The sequence below is a fragment of the Triturus cristatus genome, chromosome 1_2, assembly GCF_964204655.1.
Source record: "Triturus cristatus chromosome 1_2, aTriCri1.1, whole genome shotgun sequence".
NCBI lineage: Eukaryota > Metazoa > Chordata > Amphibia > Caudata > Salamandridae > Triturus > Triturus cristatus.
Genome location: NC_140580.1, coordinates 1,185,371,613 through 1,185,386,007, shown reverse-complemented (window position 1 = coordinate 1,185,386,007; position 14,395 = coordinate 1,185,371,613). Strand labels below are relative to the sequence as shown.

Sequence of the window (14,395 nt, the reverse complement as noted above, 5' to 3'; positions counted from 1 at the left end):
CATCACACCAACACCCTTACCATCACCAACACCCTTACCTTCACACCAACACCCTTACCTTCACACCAACACCCTTACCTTCACACCAACACCCTTACCTTCACACCAACACCCTTACCATCACACCAACACCCTTACCTTCACACCAACACCCTTACCTTCACACCAACACCCTTACCTTCACACCAACACCCTTACCTTCACACCAACACCCTTACCTTCTCACTAACACCCTTACCATCACACATGCATTCCAGTGACTCTAGCAGGCTGGTGAAGGAATGCATACACAGCAGGATGAAGAGACGATTGAAGAGTAGTCCAAAGAAATACAATCTGCCCACATCAAGGACCATCATCATTGCGTCTTTATTGAAAATTGTTTTAAGTGTTTTGAAACTGAGATGAAATGAACAGTAGCTAGCAGCCGCGGCACTGAAAGAAGCCACAAAAGTCACAAGCACATTGTTCTAAACTCCATCCTACACGTTTTCTTCAACCCTGCAAGGCCGAACAAGCTGAGCCTGCAGGTGAGAGGGCTTCCACTATTAGCACCATTCCCCAGGGTCATGGATGAGGCAAATCTCCCCTGCATTACTTTGTGCTGGCAAAGAGACAACTCTGCCAGTGTGGGGTAAGCCGGCACTCACCCCACAGACCCGCTTTCATGGAGACACAGAGATGTCACTACCACAGGATGGAGTGAAGTCACACTGATCTCCGGGATCTCCTTGAGTGTAGCCCCACCTTACACAGGGAAGCATAGACAGATCTGTCACAGGATGGGACCGCATGGCACTGACCCCAAGGATCTCTTCGATGGTGAAGTGGTGATGTATCTGCCACAGGACTGGATGGCTTGATGCAGGCTGACCACTGGGAACCCCTCTGATGGAGAAGGGGAGATGTGTCATCCGCTCTGTGGCAGACAGATCTATCAGAGGATGGAATGACGAGGCACTTATTCCCAGAAGACGAGGAGCTAAATCTACCCACAGGATGGTTACACGTGCTACAGACCCATGGAGGAGTTGAGACTTATTTCACAGGATCACATGGCTCTGACCCTAGGACCCCCTTCAAACAGAAGGTCACAGGGTGGCATGACAGGGCTCTGATGCTTGGTACTCCCAGCCCCAAAACAGGGAGGAAGAGGCTTTCACACTTGACCTGGGAAAGAATATGAACCACTAGAACATTCTTCAGATGGAAAAGTAGGACAAAGCGGGAGGTAAACACAGCAACCAAAGGCTCCAAGATTCGTTACAAAGTCTGACCACATGGTAGTGACTACAGTGATGTATAGGGGGCAAAGGCTGTTTGCAGTGTCAGAGGTCAGGATTCCTGCCACTAGCTGCGCATGCTCGTGTGGGGCAGAGGGCAAGCGGCTGGATCCTGACCCAGAGGCTCCTGCCGGTCAGGTGCTGTTTTTAGTACTGGTCATGAGGAAGCTTTGTACTAACCCAGGATACTCAGAGGAGTCAAAGACCATTCTAGTGCTGGAGCTCAGACACACAGTATTAACACCAGACATCATATGCGCCAACAGCCCTAAGACTGGCACTACTAATGCATCTCCGGTCCCCCCCCGCCCCAGGACCCAGCACAGATGTCTGGGGTACGGCTCGCCATGGCAGCCCGCATCATGAAGGAGGACCTCTCCAGCGACAGCTCCTCAGTCTTCCATATCCAGGTCAAACTCCTTATAGAGATCTTTGGTGGTGACGCCTCGAAGCACCGCTGTGGGGGAAACAAACCTCAGATCAGAAGGCGAAAGCGCTGCGCGACGTCTAACTACATGCACAGCTTCCTCTAGAGCACTGCTCTCCCAACTTTTAAAGGCCACCCCCACTCCGGGGAGAAAATAAACTGCCCCCACCCCACCTTAACTGTACTCAATTAAGATTTGTTACCATTATAATAACGCAGATACATGATTGCCAAACATACTATTCTGGTCAGGCAGGCCTTACTAATGTGTAAAAATACCCACAGTGTGATTATGAAAAATGGGGTGGGGGCTTTGAAGAATACATGGAGTCTACTCCCAGCTAGGATATAAATAACAAAAAGGATGTTAGCAATGGCCCATTACAGAGTCGCTTACTGCCGCTTATCTTCTTCAGCTTGAAGCAAAGCATAATGCTGCTTTCGGCCGGACCCTTCTTCTCTCCCCCCCAGCCCCCCAACTGATTTAGGTCTCTTCCCCTCCAGTCAAGTTTTTCCCCCTTCACACAGACAGGTCCCTCCCACAAACACAGTCAGGTCCCTCCCCCAAAGACAGCCAGGTCCATCCCCCAAAGACAGCCAGGTCCCTCCCCCAAAGACAGCCAGGTCCATCCCCCAAAGACAGCCAGGTCCATCCCCCAAAGACAGCCAGGCCTCTCCACCCTCCACAGTCAGGTTCCTAACCCTCCACACGGTCAGTCACCTCTTACACAATCGGGCCCCTCCCACACCAACAGGGCCCCGCACACACCAACACAGACTCCACCCCTCCCCCACAATCCTAGCCAGGTTCCTCCACAGAGCCAGGCTCCCAAAAAGCCAGGCACTCCCGCAACCTGGCCTCACAGAGGAGGATCAAAGTTGCAAATATTATTTGCAGGGGACAAAACTCTTCAGCCCAATTATGCATCAAAATCTAATCCTAAAATATTATTATAAAGAAACAGCCCTTTTCAGAAACTATCTAATTATTTTAGAACGGAAACACTAGATGCTTCTGGTACTAAAGATCCAGAAGCAGGGTGCCCAGGTGGGAGCAACAGGCGAGGAAGGGTGCGGTGGGAGCAGATCCTCCAATTTGGGAGGTTCCCAAAGTAGGATGCTGAACTCTTTAAATGGCAGTGGAGGGGATTAAATGTGCATCTCGGTGTTGCTTCATCTGTTCTGCATCAGCTGCTTTCAGCAGAGTCTCGGTTTCAGGTTTGTACCTCAGTGTGTCACAGCTATAAGCACATGTAGTCCAAAGCGCGAGCCCCCTGTGGTATGTCTGGTGCTCCAGAGAGGAGGGGTCTGTAGTCCAAAGCGCGAGCCCCCTGTGGCCGGTCTAGTGCTCCAGAGAAAAGGGGTCTGTAGTGAAAAGCCCGAGCCCCCTGTGGTATGTCTAGTGCTCCAGAGAAAAGGGGTCTGTAGTGAAAAGCCCGAGCCCGCTGCGGTATGTCTGGTGCTCCAGAGAGGAGGGGTCTGTAGTGAAAAGCTCGAGCCCGCTGGGTTATGTCTGGTGCTCCTGAGAGGAGGGGTCTGTAGTGAAAAGCCCGAGCCCGCTGCGGTATGTCTAGTGCTCCAGAGAGGAGGGGTCTGTAGTGAAAAGCCCCAGCCCGCTGCGGTATGTCTGGTGCTCCAGAGAGGAGGGGTCTGTAGTGAAAAGCCCCAGCCCGCTGCGGTATGTCTAGTGCTCCAGAGAGGAGGGGTCTGTAGTGAAAAGCTCGAGCCCGCTGGGGTATGTCTGGTGCTCCTGAGAGGAGGGGTCTGTAGTGAAAAGCCCGAGCCCGCTGCGGTATGTCTAGTGCTCCAGAGAGGAGGGGTCTGTAGTGAAAAGCCCGAGCCCGCTGTGGCTGGTCTAGTGCTCCAGAGAGGAGGGGTCTGTAGTGAAAAGCCCCAGCCCGCTGCGGTATGTCTGGTGCTCCAGAGAGGAGGGGTCTGTAGTGAAAAGCCCGAGCCCGCTGCGGTATGTCTAGTGCTCCAGAGAGGAGGGGTCTGTAGTGAAAAGCCCCAGCCCGCTGCGGTATGTCTGGTGCTCCAGAGAGGAGGGGTCTGTAGTGAAAAGCCCCAGCCCGCTGCGGTATGTCTAGTGCTCCAGAGAGGAGGGGTCTGTAGTGAAAAGCTCGAGCCCGCTGGGGTATGTCTGGTGCTCCTGAGAGGAGGGGTCTGTAGTGAAAAGCCCGAGCCCGCTGCGGTATGTCTAGTGCTCCAGAGAGGAGGGGTCTGTAGTGAAAAGCCCGAGCCCGCTGTGGCTGGTCTAGTGCTCCAGAGAGGAGGGGTCTGTAGTGAAAAGCCCCAGCCCGCTGCGGTATGTCTAGTGCTCCAGAGAGGAGGGGTCTGTAGTGAAAAGCCCGAGCCCGCTGCGGTATGTCTAGTGCTCCAGAGAGGAGGGGTCTGTAGTGAAAAGCCCGAGCCCGCTGTGGTATGTCTGGTGCTCCAGAGAGGAGGGGTCTGTAGTGAAAAGCCCGAGCCCGCTGCGGTATGTCTGGTGCTCCAGAGAGGAGGGGTCTGTAGTGAAAAGCCCGAGCCCGCTGCGGTATGTCTGGTGCTCCAGAGAGGAGGGGTCTGTAGTGAAAAGCCCGAGCCCGCTGCGGTATGTCTGGTGCTCCAGAGAGGAGGGGTCTGTAGTGAAAAGCCCGAGCCCGCTGTGGTATGTCTGGTGCTCCAGAGAGGAGGGGTCTGTAGTGAAAAGCCCGAGCCCGCTGCGGTATGTCTTGTGCTCCAGAGAAAAGGGGTCTGTAGTGAAAAGTCTGAGCCCGCTGTGGCCGGTCTAGTGCTCCAGAGAGGAGGGGTCTGTAGTGAAAAGCCCGACCCCGCTGAGGCAGGCCTAGTGCTCCAGAGAGGAGGGGTCTGTAGTGAAAAGCCCGAGCCCGCTGCGGTATGTCTAGTGCTCCAGAGAGGAGGGGTCTGTAGTGAAAAGCCCGAGCCCGCTGTGGTATGTCTGGTGCTCCAGAGAGGAGGGGTCTGTAGTGAAAAGCTCGAGCCCGCTGTGGTATGTCTGGTGCTCCAGAGAGGAGGGGTCTGTAGTGAAAAGCCCGAGCCCGCTGCGGTATGTCTTGTGCTCCAGAGAGGAGGGGTCTGTAGTGAAAAGCCCGAGCCCGCTGCGGTATGTCTGGTGCTCCAGAGAAAAGGGGTCTGTAGTGAAAAGTCTGAGCCCGCTGTGGCCGGTCTAGTGCTCCAGAGAGGAGGGGTCTGTAGTGAAAAGTCCGACCCCCCTGTGGTATGTCTAGTGCTCCAGAGAGGAGGGGTCTGTAGTGAAAAGCCCGAGCCCGCTGTGGCTGGCCTAGTGCTCCAGAGAGGAGGGGTCTGTAGTGAAAAGCCCGAGCCCGCTGCGGTATGTCTGGTGCTCCAGAGAGGAGGGGTCTGTAGTGAAAAACCCTAGCCCCCTGTGGTATGTCTAGTGCTCCAGAGAGGAAGGGACTGTAGTGAAAAGCCCGAGCCCGCTGCGGTATGTCTTGTGCTCCAGAGAGGAGGGGTCTGTAGTGAAAAGTCAGAGCCCGCTGCGGTATGTCTGGTGCTCCAGAGAGGAGGGGTCTGTAGTGAAAAGTCAGAGCCCGCTGCGGTATGTCTGGTGCTCCAGAGAGGAGGGGTCTGTAGTGAAAAGCCAGAGCCCGCTGCGGTATGTCTGGTGCTCCTGAGAGGAGGGGTCTGTAGTGAAAAGCCCGAGCCCGCTGCGGTACGTCTGGTGCTCCAGAGAGGAGGGGTCTGTAGTGAAAAGCCTGAGCCCGCTGCGGTACGTCTGGTGCTCCAGAGAGGAGGGGTCTGTAGTGAAAAGCCCGAGCCCGCTGGGGTATGTCTAGTGCTCCAGAGAAGAGGGGTCTGTAGTGAAAAGCTCGAGCCCGCTGGGGTATGTCTGGTGCTCCTGAGAGGAGGGGTCTGTAGTGAAAAGCCCGAGCCCGCTGCGGGATGTCTAGTGCTCCAGAGAGGAGGGGTCTGTAGTGAAAAGCCCGAGCCCGCTGCAGCAGGTCTAGTGCTCCAGAGAGGAGGGGTCTGTAGTGAAAAACCTGAGCCCGCTGCAGCAGGTCTAGTGCTCCAGAGAGGAGGGGTCTGTGGTGAAAAGGCCGAGCCCGCTGTTGCAGGTCTAGTGTTCCAGAGAGGAGGGGTCTGTAGTGAACAGGTCAGTGGAAGGCCCCTGGAGGACTCCAGATTAGTGGAGTTGACTGTGACTGGCTGACTCCAGCTCTGAAACGGGTGAAGTCCCCCTGCTTTGGCGTTTTTCTCTTATTGACTAGGACGTCGCGTGGGCTCAGCAATGGCAGGGGGGGGGGGGGGCGCTGGTATCAAGGTGGGATGAACACTGGCAGAGCAGAGTGCTGTTGGCTCCTGCCCAAGAAAGGAGAACAGAGTCACTTCATGGCAAACGTGGTCACATGAAAGTTTCAGGGAGCATTGAAGGGAAGTGATGATAGTTTTCAGTGGGGTACCATATCACTTCATTGATTAAAGCCATAAATAAGCCGGAAGATGCTGTGGCACGCGCTAGCGCCTCTGCCCCTTTAGTGCTGCCAGCGAGAGAGCGCCCACCTTGCCCTGCACCCTCAAAACCTTTACAGCTGTAACAGGAACCTAAAGGCAGGTGATCAGTAACTTCACAGACAGAGGGGCTGTGAGAATGGTAAATTCACAGAGAATACAGATCTAATGTTACAAGTCCCTTTCCCCCCTCCCACATAGGATCTTCGTCATCTTGGTTAACAGACTGGTGTGCTGAGCAGCAGGTCTACAGAACCAGAAGAGTTACTGCAAACGAATGAAGAAAGCCGAAGAGCAGTCCGCACTCTGGCCAGCCGAGCTCCCACTACAAGGACCAGGGGTCACTCTCATAACAGCCTCGTGGAGGGTCCAGCCCACCCAGACATGCACTGCTGACAGAGCCTGCTCCTGGGACTACACTGGAAGGAGCGTTTTAAAGTCTTGTATCTGTCGAAAGAGAAAGACACCGAAGGGGGTTGGAAGGAAACTCAGCACAGAGAGTACAGGAAGGGCGCCCCCTTTTCCTAAACAGCTTTCATCCAAAGTCTCAGCTGATGGCCCCCAAGAGGGCCAATAAGAAGAGGGGCCCTTCTGAGATCTGGCACAGCTCGTACTCTCATCTGACGGGCTTCACCCTGCCAAGACGTGTTGCAGAACGAGATGTATTCTAGTGGCTGAAGCGTCCACTCTGGAACCCAAGGGCCTGGGTTTGAGTACCGCTCTTCGAGCTTAGACAAAATTGTGTCATTGTCGGCAATTACAAACTTCCTGAACCAAAACATGTAAGTAATTGAAATCTAGAGCAACTATGGAGTTGAAACATGCAGTTACTGGAAATACTTCCCCAGATTTTACCCACAACTAGAGAAGAGTAATGAACCTTCCATGATTTGGCAAACATATCAGAAGCAAGAATTGACAAAGCCAATAGGTCTCGGTAACTCGAGAGCTATAGGCGTCGTCAATGTGAATGTCTTTTACTAAGGATTTTTCACTGGCTCCCGCTTTAAAATTGTGTGTTACAAACATGGTATGTAAAAATGCTTACACTGGGTGGAATTTATAGCACCCTAAAAATTCTTACTCAGTGGAGTTGCATTTTATCTGGTGCAATAAATATCACACCAATTACAGACCACATGTAATGAGGGCCATGATGGGTAGAACAAAGGCCATGTGATGTCACTTGGTCAAAGGTTATGTGAGGCCACTCACTCCAAAACCATGTAAGGGTCACTACCTATAATGTTGCTGTGCTCAAAAGATCTGCTGGTGTGGCTTTCGTCCTCCAAGCTGCTCTGAAATAGCTAATGTACGATGGTTGTTAGAAATGGGATTCTTGGTTGGCTGAGGTAGGCACCGAGGCTAGGCAGGAACCTCCCCTCTAGTCAGGGTAAGCTAGATCCACACTAAAAGATAATCTGTGCTGACCCTCTGGTAGCTTAGCACAGAGCAGTCCGGCTTATCTAAAGATCGTGCCACAACTGTCCTCACCGGCAGCCAAACAGCCCATTGTAGCGCTCACTCTCACAGGGTAGCGAAACGGAGCAGTCCTAGGCCTACTCAAGGCAGGTGGTGTGGGCGAGCAATCACCAATCACTGCATGCAATAATAACACCCAATAACCAATTGTCCAGTTAGTACTTTTTCTTTAGAAAGAGGAGAAGTACATTAGTTGCACACACTACTATATACTATGCAACAATTAACAAATATGTACATTGGCAGATGGAACATACCATAGATGGCACTAGGTAAACCCTGGAAACCCCCTAGAGGGGACACCCAAACATCTCAAATCATTTGTTTTGAAATAAACATTACTTTTACAGTAATCATTGTCGCTATTGTGATAATCAATGACAAATTTGCCATTGCTATGTTAACCCCATAAAGCATTTATCAGGAATAAACCTTGTGTTCGAGTATTTTTTCATGGGTTTCGTATCAAAGCTGCAATGGTAAAAAGAGCCCCTAGAGGGCATCGCATTGAAAAAGCATTGCACTGCAACCATATAGTCAGCCCCTAGAGGGCATAACAACTTTAACATTCCATTCATGCATTTTCAGGCCTTTCAGGTCTGATTAAATGTGACCATACACGTGGCCTCCAGAGGGTGACACTACCAGCTGTAGAGCAAAAGCAACAGCCATGGGAGCGCTCTAAAAGACATTGAAATCCAGGGGAGGTGATCATTTTAGAGTCCCCCCAACTTAGGGTGAGGACTCTGAAAGTATATTTTGTGGAAAGGCTGTGTGGTGCTGGCTTGGTTGGTGGTGGTGGCGGCATCATCGTCCTGGGACCACCACAAGCAGAGAAATCAGCCAAAAAGTGTTCAAACAGCGAGCAGTGAATATGGTACCAGCGGCTCTCCCACTGCTCTAGGGAGCGCCATAAGTTTTGTTAATTTGTTTCCTTTCTTTCTTTTTTTTTTTTTTAACAGCCTTGCATCACACTTTATTTACGGTCGAGTATATGAAAGCAGTCAGCAGATGAGACAGCGTCTGACATCTGATTTTGGTCTTCAGTGGTCATGCACATTGTGAAGCGCAAACCCACTAAATGGCGATGAGAAGAAAGGGACAAAAGAGACCAGGGTGTAACACAGGGCGGAGCAATTGTATAAGAGAGCAGTCAGATGATTTGACAGTGTCGGATATTTGATAGCAGTGCTTGAATGCACAGAAAAAGCGATGAGATCAGAACAAGATTTACAACGGAGCTTGGTAAATCCACGAGCGTTCATCTCAAGTGCTCCAAATTAAAGCAAAAGTAGTTCCGATAACAGATGTTAAAATTGCAGCTGGGAATGGATAGTAGTACTTAATCCATGCTCTTGGGGTGCGCTAAACACAGGGATAGGCATGAGACATGCATACCACGGACAAAAGGGGAGATAGAATATCAGATGGGACGATGGAGCCAGAAAATGGGAAGCCTATGGGCGGGATGAAGCCAACAAAGTATATACAACATGTCTCTTCAAGACAGCACGATCGCTGTCTGGCTAAGACCTAAAAAGGCTAAAACGCTCATGCTTCATGCAGCTGACAAAAAGGGGAAAACAGAAAATGCTTCCAGGTTAAAGCACCCTAGCCACCACCCATGCTACAGCTGGACAAGGTCATTCTCGAGCACAACTTAGAAATTCCGGTAGCCAGGACACCTCTGTATTTTTATGCCAAGGCATAGATTACACCAGAATAAACCAGCACACACCAGCCATGGGGTTCAAGACTGCTGGGAAAAAGAAAGGGCGCTGAAACAACAAGACAATCAGTACTGACCACTGACCTACAGGACTAGTAGGGGTTCTTTAAATTTGTAATGTACAAAGCGATAGCCACCTGTTCCCACTCCTATGGAGACCCCCCCTTAAACAGGTGTGTAGGAAAGTGCCTCTTGACATGGTAAGCCCCCACTTTTAGCCTTGTGTCTGACGTAATTTCGAACTTTAAGTGCACTGGGTCACTGAAAACCAGGTTCCCTGTGTCAGAGCTCTCCTCTAAAACTGTACCGCGATTGGCACAACTTCATTAACCCTTGTAAGTCCGTAGTACATGGTATCCCTGGTACCGAGGGCATTGGTACTGAAGAGGGTCCTCTGGGGTACCTCTGGTACCTAGGGCATGGGTACTGAAGAAGGTCTTCTGGGGTACCCTGGTGCCTAGGGCATGGGTACTGAAGAGGGTCCTCTGGGGTACCCCTGGTACCTAGGGCATGGGTACTGAAGAGGGTCCTCTGGGGTACCCCTGGTACCTAGAGCCTGGGTACTGAAGAGGGTCCTCTGGGGCACCCCTGGTACCTAGGGCCTGGGTACTGAAGCGGGTCTTCTGGGGTACCTCTGGTACCTAGGGCCTGGGTACTGAAGCGGGTCCTCTGGGGTACCCCTGGTACCCAGGGCATGGGTACTGAAGAGGGTCCTCTGGGGTACGCCCGGTACCTAGGGCATTGGTACTGAAGAGGGTCCTCTGGGGTATGCCCGGTACCTAGGGCATTGGTACTGAAGAGGGTCCTCTGGGGTACCCCTGGTACCCAGGGCATGGGTACTGAAGAGGGTCCTCTGGGCTACCCCTGGTACCTAGGGCATTGGTACTGAAGAGGGTCCTCTGGGGCACCCCAGGTACCTAGGGCATTGGTACTGAAGAGGGTCCTCTGGGGCTGCAGCACTGGTTGTGCCCCCCAGGGAACCTCTCGCCAAGGCAATGTACTCTGCCATTGCAGGCTGCGTGTCTTGGTGCAGAGAAAACCGAAGAGTGGACATGGCACACAGCCCTGTGTGCCATGCCCCCATACACCGCATGAGGCATGGGTAAGTCACCCCTACTGCAGGCCTTATAGCCCTACAGCAGGGTGCATTATATCCCATATGTGGACATGGCTTGGCATGAGCAGATACGACCCTACAATATCAAGTTCATTCTCGGATAAGTTCACAGGGAAGCCATAGAGTGAATGGGCTGGATACTTGTCATTATGAGTTTCCTTGCTCAATGATGGCTTCACTGTACCTGAAGATGTTTGGTACCAAACATCTCAATGAATCAATCAATCACGGAATTATAAGCGTGCTACTCACCCATGAGGGTCTCAAGGCGCTTAGGGAAGGGGGTACGCAAGCTCCGTTCAGCCGAAGAGCAAGGTCTTGAGGGTCTTCTTGAAGGTGTTCAGGGAGGAGGTGCGTCTGATGTCTGCCGGTAGCTCGTGCCATGTCTTGGCTGCAGTGTGAGAGAACGATCTTCCACCTGCTCTGGCTCTGTGGATGTGAGGGGTTTAAGCCTGAGTGAGGTTGGATGATCGTAAGTTTCTTTTGGGTACGTGGAAGTTTATTCTGTCGTTGAGGTATTTTGGTCCTTTGTTGTGGAGGCATTTGTAGGCGTGACTAAGGCTTTTGAAGGGGACTCTTCTCCACGGGAAGCCAGTAGAGTCTACGCAGGTGTTGGCTTATCTGTTCATGCCGGGGGATGCCTTAGATGAGTCTGGGCGCGCTGTTTTGTATTGTTTGGAGTCTGCGGAGTAGGGACGGCGTAGAGTGCGTTGCCACAGTTTAGCCTGCTGGTGATGAGTGCATGGGTGGCTGTCTTCCTTGACTCGGTGAACAAGTTACTTACCTTCGGTAACGATATATCTGTAACAAACATTAGTAGTGATAGATTCCTTACCTTAGAATTACCCCCAGGCGTCAGACTGGATCTGGGAAGTTTGTCAGCAGTACCCTTGCGCGTCGCAAAGTGGCAACATGAGGCTCCGCGTCTGTCGTTGGCGTCGTGGTTGCCGAGATGACGTCGTGGCAGCTACCTAGATGCCACCCTCGCACGCTGACGTCAGTTCTGTACATGACTTTCGCGCCAGGAACGCAGAGCCATGCAAGATACCGACCACTAATGCCTTGAAACTAGGGCCCTGAAAGGAATTACCTTAACCCTAGAAATTAGTTCGCAGAACGGGGAGGATGGGTGGGGCGGTAAGGAATCCATCACTAACTAACGTCTCTTACAAATATATCGTTACCGAAGGTAAGTAACTTGTTCATCTGAAAGAAACACAGTGATAGATTCCTTACCTTAGAATAGATACCCGAGCAATACCAACCCCGGTGGCAGGTCTGCAAACCAAAATCACACCAGGAAGTCTCGGAGAACAAAACAGCCAAAGAAGCCGTCTCTCAGGACTTGGCTGTCCAGGCAGTAATGCTTAGTGAAAGTGTGCAGCGAGGGCCAAGTAGCTGCCTGACAGATGTCTTGTAAGGAAACACCACGTCCCAACGCCGTAGTGGCAGCCGTCGCCCTAGTGGAATGGGCGTGCAGCCCCAACGGAGGCTCCTTTTTAGCCAAAGAGTACCAGGCTTTAATACACAAGACGACCCACCGGGAGAAAGTCTGCTTGTGTATGGCCCGACCTTTTTAGGCGCCAACGTAGCCAACAAAGGGCTGGTCATCCACCCGGAACTGTTGTGTGCGATCCAGGTAAAAGGAGCATGCACGTTTTAGGCCCAGACGGTGGAGCCTCTCTTCCTCTCTATAAGGATGCGGAGGCGGAAAGAAGGTGGGCAAAGTGATGGTCTGCCCGATGTGAAAAGCAATGACAACTTTTGGCAGAAAGGATGGATGGATGGATGGATGGATGGATGGATCCGGAGCACAACCTTGTCCAGATGGACAGACAGAAAAGGAGGTTTACAAGAAAGAGCCTGGAGCTCACTCACTCGCCTAGCGGAGGTTATGGCAACCAGGAAAGCAGTCTTTAGAGTTAAGAGACGTAGAGGACAATTGTGAAGAGGCTCAAAGGGAGCGCACATCAAGTATGTAAGAACCAGATTCAAGTCCCACTGTGGCATTACAAAAGGAATAGGAGGGAAAAGGCGAGTAATGCCTTTGAGGAATCTATTTACAACAGGGGATGGCTGTTCAGGGAGCCCGAGATAGGACGAAATAGCAGAAAGGTAGCCCTTGATAGTGCCCAGTGCAGAGCCCTGCTGGGCCAAAGAAAGAAGAAACAAAAGGACTTTTGAAAGAGGGGCAGAAAGGAGATCCAAAGCCTTTGCTTTGCACCATGCCACAAAATTGTTCCACCTGCAGGCGTATAACAACTTAGTGGAGGACCGCCTGGCCGCCAGAATGACATTACAAACTTCAGAAGGCAAGTCAAAAGGAATCAACTACAGCCGCTCAATCTCCACGCAAGGAGGTGGAGACTGGACAGGTTTGGGTGGAGGACCGTCCCCTGCTGCTGCAACAGAAGATCCTCCCGAACAGGCAGTCGGATCGGGGGAATCGATGGTCATGCAGAGTAGCTCGGGATACCATACTCTTCGAGCCCAGTCAGGAGCCACAAGAATGACTTTGGCCCGTTCGCGCCTGATCTTCTTCAGCACTCTGGGCAGAAGTCATATAGGTATACAACAGACCGCAACTCGACTCGCGATGAAAAGCGTCGCCGAGCGAGTGCCGCCTTGGAAATTCCAACGCGCAGGCTGCTGACATTGCGCACGCTCTTCGATGGCGAACAGATCTAACCAAGGCTCTCCCCACTGTTGAAAGAGACCTTGCACCATGTTCAAGTGAAGACACCATTCGTTATCCATCATGCACCTGCGGCTGAGTTCGTCCACTCTGGCGTTCAGTGAACCTGCCAGGTGTTGAACCATCAAGGAAATGCCCTGCTGTTCCAGCCATGTACAGAGGCGCAGAGCTTCCTGACATAGGGTCCACGACCCCACCCCACCCTGTTTGTTGCTGTACCACATAACGGTGGTGTTGTCCGTAAACACCTGCATTACTCTCCCCTTGACAAAGGAAGGAATGCCTTCAGTGCAAGTCGGATCGCCCGAAGATCCAGAAGGTTGATATGGAGCCGGGACTCTTTCGGAGACCAGAGGCCTCTGATCTCCGCCTCTCCCATGTGGCCACCCCATCCCAGGAGGGACGCATCAGTCACCACTGTATGCTCCGGTTGGGGAAGGGAGAGGGATCTGCCATTGACCCAATGCCAGTTTGAGAGCCACCACTGCAACTGTCTTGCAGTGCCCTCCGAGATCTGGACGGACTCGGACAGGATCCCCTGATGCTGCGCCCACTGGAACTTCAGGTCCCACTGCAGAGCCCGCATATGCCATCTGGCATGATCGACCAGCATGATGCAAGAGGCCATAGGGCCCAGCAGCCTCAGGGTCAGCCTGACCGAAACCCAGGATAGAGGCCGGAAGATCAGAATCAGAGCCTGAATATCTGGACTAGTCGTTCAGAAGGATAGACCCGAAAGAGCGTTGTATCCAGAACCGCTCCGATGAAGAGGATCTTCTGAGAGGGTAATCAGGTGCAACTTCGGCACATTGATGGAGAACCTCAGCAAATGCAGAAGGTCGGCCGTAGTCTGGAGGTGGGAGAGGGCTGTCCGGGTCGATCCCGTCTTCAACAGCTGTAGGAGAGTAGGCTCTGCTTCACATGGGCACCCCCACTTTTTGCTGGTGTTTCACTATTTTTCGACCTTAGTCTGGCTGTGGCCCTGCTAATCAGGACCACAGCCTAGCTGCTTCCGCTCTAAAATGGTTTGCATGTACATTAGGTACATATCTGATTGGATTCTGGAGTGCCTTATAAGCCCCTAGTATATGGTATACTATGTACCTAGGGCATAGGTACCTCAGAGGCCTACAAGGGGCTGAAGCAGGTATTATGCCACCCTTGGGAAGCACTCCAAAATGGCACCACAGGT

At 52.2% G+C, this 14,395-nt stretch overlaps 1 protein-coding gene across 1 annotated transcript in view; it reads right to left on the bottom strand.

Moving 5' to 3' along the window:
- Positions 1-350: 350 nt before the first annotated feature.
- SWI5 (SWI5 homologous recombination repair protein) overlaps positions 351-14,395 on the bottom strand; it is a gene marked incomplete at its 5' end in the record, with an annotated part of 66,320 nt that continues 52,275 nt past the window's right edge. Inside the window, one exon of the mRNA XM_085614106.1 lies at positions 351-1,740. Within this exon, the coding sequence (XP_085470232.1) occupies positions 1,676-1,740 (65 nt within the window). The remainder of the gene's footprint in view (positions 1,741-14,395) is intronic.